General features: G+C 56.1%; 1 protein-coding gene across 1 annotated transcript in view; it reads right to left on the minus strand.

Moving 5' to 3' along the window:
- Positions 1-1,153, minus strand: part of TP73 (tumor protein p73) — a 21,705-nt gene extending 20,552 nt beyond the window's left edge. The window contains exons 1-2 of the mRNA XM_029962371.1: positions 1,080-1,153; positions 292-415 (exon numbers count right to left, since the gene is read on the minus strand). Coding sequence (XP_029818231.1) covers positions 292-415; positions 1,080-1,138 — 183 coding nt within the window. The 5' untranslated portion in view covers positions 1,139-1,153. The remainder of the gene's footprint in view (positions 1-291; positions 416-1,079) is intronic.
- Positions 1,154-5,387: the final 4,234 nt, after the last annotated feature.

Consider the following 5,387-nt stretch of genomic DNA (forward strand, 5'->3'; position numbering starts at 1 on the left):
CTACACACCATTTGTACCAGAGTAAATGACTCCCTGTTCCTGTCGTGGGACTCGAGCTCTGCTGCCCTTACAGCGCTGAGCCCCCGCTGCTGTGTGCAGAGATATTGTCCAGCATTGAGTAGCCATGGTTTTACTGAGCCCTGTGCCACAGGTGATCAGACCCTGCACCAGTGCCAGCAGTGCCACACCTGCAGTGGCTGTTCTCCCCACGGCCTCCCCCAGAGCCCCCAGCCCACCCCTGTGGGGAAATCGAGTCTGTGTCTGGTGCAGGTGCCACCTGAGCACACTCACCATCACCGAGTCATTCATGCCTCTCATCTGGAAGACGTCCATGGTGACCTCTGTCTGGTTGGAGACCTCATTGCTGCCGGCGTGGGTGGCTGGAGGGAGGTCGAAGTAGGTGCTGTCTGGCTCCCTGAGGAGAAGGTGAGGGCACAGTCATCTTCCCAGCTCTCTAACACCCCTGCCACCACCACCACCCAGCAACTCACAATCCTCTTGAACCTTGTCACCTTCCCAACTCCTCCCTCCATCCTCTGCTTTGATTCCCAGGTGGCAGAGCAGGCTTTGCTCAGGCAAACTGTTGCCTGGCAGAGACTTGGGAAGCTGTGCATCCACCCAGCTCCTGTGGCATATCTGTCACCTTGGGATGTCTTTACATGAGAGGATACCAAGGGAGAAAGGATGGAATGAAGGACAGTCCTTCTCCTTTGCTTTATTAGAGCATGAGGCTCAAAGGCCAGAAAACTTGCAAATATCTTGGTGGGGCTGGAAGATGTTTAATTCTGGAATGAAGGGTCCTAGGTTAAGTGGACCTCTGCTCTGGCCCTGACACCGTCTCCATGCAGCCCTGGAGCACTGCAACAAAAAAAGGAGCCCTCCATGAGACAGTGCCACGTGTGTTTGTGTGCTGGTTTCAAACGACACTTTGGCAAATGAAATGGGCTGAGCAGAGAGGCTGGAATCTGGGAGCAAAATTCTTGGTGTGGCAAAGGCCTCTGTGGAGAGCAGAGGATGCAAAAGGAACTTGTTTGCTCCTGCTTCCAAACACCCCTCACGGGAAATGACCCCCCACTTACAGAGTGCTCCAGAGGTGGGCGAACGTGCTGCCTTCGTCAGCTGGAGGTGACTGGGACATCTTGGCAATGGGGGAGTCTGACAGAGGATAAACCACTCTGGGGGCAAAGAGAAGCAGCAGGTTAGCAGTGTCAGTGTGCTGTGCCGTGCTGAGCCAACAAAGCACCCGGCCAAGGGCAGGAGTCCCCCAGGCCCAGCTCACTGCAGCAGGGACCGGAGCTGCCCAGGGCCCGTGGGGGGGACAGAGCCCCCCAGCCCCAGCAGCTGCAGGCCTGGGGGTGTGCAGGGCGTGACCTGAGCTTGGCCAGAAGGTGCATCCGGGGAGCTGCGGTACAGCCCGTTCCTCAGCCAAAGCCTTCCCAGGGCTGTGCACAGTCACACCCGGAGTCCTCCTCAGCCCACTGCCCTCCCCTCGCCCCTGGGCAGCGTTTCCTGGCCTCTCTCAGGTGCCGGAGGAGGCACAGGACACAGCTCGGCTCTCCCTGTGCTCCCGGAGCCTCTCTGGCCCAGCAGCCCGAGCGGGGAGTCTCCCAGAGCCATCTTGAGCCCCACGCTGCCTCCCTGGGCGGGCAGTCCTGCCACGGCACCGTCCTCCTCCTCCTTACCCGCTCCCTGGAAGCAGCAGGAGCGCTTCCCTGCCCTGGCTGACGTGGATGTACCTCAGGCACATCTGGCTGCTCCTTTTACCCGCGCTGGTTTTAGCGTCTCGTTTCAACTTCAACATCTCATAGTGAAAACCTGAAACTTCCTGCTTTTGGGGTGTGAGCTGCTGAGTCGAGGGCAGCTCCTCTCGGACTGAGGGATGCTCAGGATCTCCCAGGCCCCTCTGACTCAGCTGGGGACTGGGTGCCTGCAGGGAAGGGAGTTAAAACGAAAGCAGGCTAGCTTTCCCCGTCAGCAGATCCTGTGAGCTTTCTACAAGACACAGCATCCACAGCTGCTGTTCCCTGAGGGTTTCCCACAGCACAGGAGGGCCCTTGTGCCACGGGCCCCATGCCAGGATAGCTCACAGGGAGAGTCTGGTGTCCTCCCGTCCCTCCTCGCCCCACGTGTGACACACAGAGAAATGAAAGTACCTACACGACAGCTCTGAGAGAAGGAAAAGCCTAGAACAGATGCAGGCGACTGCTGGTGGCCTTACCCTGCGTCCATGCTGCTTTCCCTGGCCCGGGGCAGCTTCAGGAAGAAGCCAGGCCTTTCCCTCCAGCAGAGAAAGCACCTCTGCACCGCCCCGGCTGTGTGGTCATCACGGGTGACACCAGCTCTAACCACGTGGCTGCTCTCGTTCTCAAAAGGAAAGAAATCTGACTGTTTTAAGGGCGTTTTGGAAGTTCCCTTTCTCTTTCAAAGCACAACCTGCACAAGCAAAGCCAGGCCAGCTTCTCACATCTGAGCTCTAAACTCCAGAGTAGTGTGGTTAAGGCACATCCCTCTGCTGGGATCCCGGCTCATCCTGGAAAAGCACCTCTGCAGCAAGACTGACAGCCTGGCACAGGGCATCTGGGATGGTAAAGAATCACAAAAGACTTATAAATAGGGTTCCCCAAAATTGGCACGGTGCTGATGTAATTCCATGTGAAAGGAGGTGCCATTTAGAGCCCCATTGCACAATGAATGGTGGAGACATTCCCCTTCAGGGAAGGTGGGAAACCACGGTGATGGTGAGACCCAGCAGAAGGAAAAGACACCCTGTGGGAAGAAGTGGGAGCCCTGTGGCACAGCTAAATTAAAGATGAACTGGGAGGAGCCTTAGAGCCTCATGTTCAGCTCCCTGCCCCTTTCAGCCCCCCAGTTTGGAGGCTATTCCAGCTCTGTGCTGTGTCTGCTCCCTGCTGTCACCAGCTTCCCACACCAAAGGAAAGACCTGGAATATCACTTCTGCCAGTAAGAGTTCTGCAGTCAGACCCCACCAAGAGTATTTATCACCTCCAGAGACCTCAAACTGCCTATTAAAGTGAAGATCTCCTTGTCCAGGGAAGGGCAGCAAGGAATTCTCCATCCCTTCTGCCCTGAGGCTGAAGGGAGGTGGCAGGAGATGCTTGGCATGACTGGCATAGCTCGGGAGGGACCTGCGCTGGATTTATTGCAGGTTTCTAGAGGAAGAGGGACCAAAACGTGCAAAGCCAGGGGCTGGTGATGGGATGCAAGGCTGCAGGTGGGATTTGCCGGTGTTCACGGGGAGAGCTGCTGTCCCTGCACCTCCCCGAGCCGGCTCCAGCGATTGCTGGGTTGCTGCTTCCCTCTGTTGCTAGTCAGGGCATTGCAGGAAAACTGCACACGAGAAAAGAGGCCAGGAGCAGGGAGAGAAAGCCTGAGAACAGGTGATCACCACCTCCCCTCGCCCTGGGACTCAGCCCATGGCAGGGCTGCCACCCCCGGGATGCTGGACCCGGCTGGGTCGCAGTGGGACCGGTTCCTCCCGTGCATGCCCCTTCCCTGTGAACTGCCACTGAAGTAATTTCCAAAGATTAGTATGGAAAAGCTCAGTGTACTCAATTTTCCCCACTGCTGTGGCTTTGGCTATATCTGAAATGCCAAGTTAGCCCCAGGCCAGCTGAAGCAGCTCTTTCCCCCCAAGCCCCAGAGAGAGAGGGAGAAGGAAAAACACACACCAAGGTCCCAAGAGCCACCCCAAAGTGGGAGAACCCTGGAGAAGCAGAGCTGATGAACCTCTGTATATCCAACCACAGTTCACTCACGGTTCGTGTTCTGACCGCAGACCCCAATATATTCTTAGAATGATTATAAACCCAACTTCCTTCTTTCAGCACTGTGAGGAAAGCGAAGGGGTCTCACAGCACTGCCCGGATGCTGAGTTTCTGCACTCTCTAGAGGGAGCATCTTTGATCTCACCATCAGCTTTAAAGCTCGGGGTGAGCCCCTAGAAATGCCCAGTGCTATTGATAACAAATTCACTGCTGTGCTGCCACTCCAGCCCAGGATGAAACGTGATGGCATTTTGCAGCCACCTTAAAGGGAGATAAATGCCCAAACTCTGTATAACAGGGCTATGAGTAATTCCTAAGGACTCTTTGCCCATCCTGAGAGAGGAGGACTTCTGAGAGCCATGGCTACCTCTTATACTCCAAGCTTGATGGCTTGGGAACCAGTCCTGGACCTTCTCTCCTCTGCACAACGAGACCCATTGGGATTATCCAGCCCACAGCAAACAACTCAATATTTGCAAAATGCTGCCAGTCCCAGGGTGCCAGTGCTGCCCCATGCTATGGTTAGTTTGTCCAGGATTATTAAATCCACACCTGCAAAATGAGGTTTGTAAAAGCAATGAAGAGCGAGTGAGTGAGCTTTCCCACAGCACACTTGAATCTCAGGAGCCCTCCTTGGGGTGCAGCAGGTTATTAACTATTTACTTTCCAAGGAGAAGGCAGGCTGGACAGAAATCCTCTCTGGATGGAGTCACTGACAGGTAGCTCGTGGCAGGGCAGGAGGCTGAGGCAGCTGCTCTCTCTCTCTCCCTGGCAGCCTCATGGCTGTGCAGAGACCTGGCTGTGGCAGCCAGCCCCTGCATCCCACCGGGATCCAGCCCCTCCACTGCTTCTCCCACTCAAGGCTGGGCCGTTTTTACTCCAATCTCAGGCACTTGGGAGCAAACTTTCCAAGACACTTCAACACTGTGTAACAAGCCCACGAAGCCAAGTGGCCGCGAATCACCTTCCAGGCACGTTATCGAGTGCTCCGGAGAGGGTCGTGCCGAGAAACTCGCACACGCGAATAGCAAGGGGTTTCCTTTTCTAGGTTTTTTTCCTCCTACCTGCGTTTCGAGTTCCCCCGGAGGTGTCCCGCAGACAGGAGTGGCCTGGGATAGAGGATCTACGTTATTTACTGCACTACGATCTAGTAGCGTCCCGGTCGCCTAGGCAATGACATTGGAGCTGCTGAAAGCTGTGTGAAAAGTGAGGCGAAAGCTCGTGCGCTCCTTCCTGGAACAGGAGGCAGTTGCAAGGGGGTGGGGAATGCTCAGCCGAGCGTGCCGGGGAATTAAGCTGGTCACCAGTGCCAGAGCGACTCCAGGGCAGGGAGCACCTCGCCCGAGGCGGCTGCGGGGGTTTAATCGGAGCGCTTGGGTTGGAAGGGACCTTAAAGCTCGTTTTGTTCCACGGGCAGGGACACCGCAGGTGGTGGCGGCAGGGCGGCTGTCGCGTCTGTCCCTCTGCCACGGGCCAGAAAACTGGGGCGTTTACCCACCCCAAAAACACCGGAGTGCCTGTAACTGGTTTTTGGAACCCAGATAATCCGCAATGAAAACAAGACGCGAGCGTTTCTGTGATCGCGAGGTTTATTTTTAGATG

This window comes from Manacus vitellinus, unplaced genomic scaffold, assembly GCF_001715985.3.
Source record: "Manacus vitellinus isolate BGI_N305 unplaced genomic scaffold, ASM171598v3 scaffold_46_pilon, whole genome shotgun sequence".
In the NCBI taxonomy this organism is placed as follows: Eukaryota; Metazoa; Chordata; class Aves; order Passeriformes; family Pipridae; genus Manacus; species Manacus vitellinus.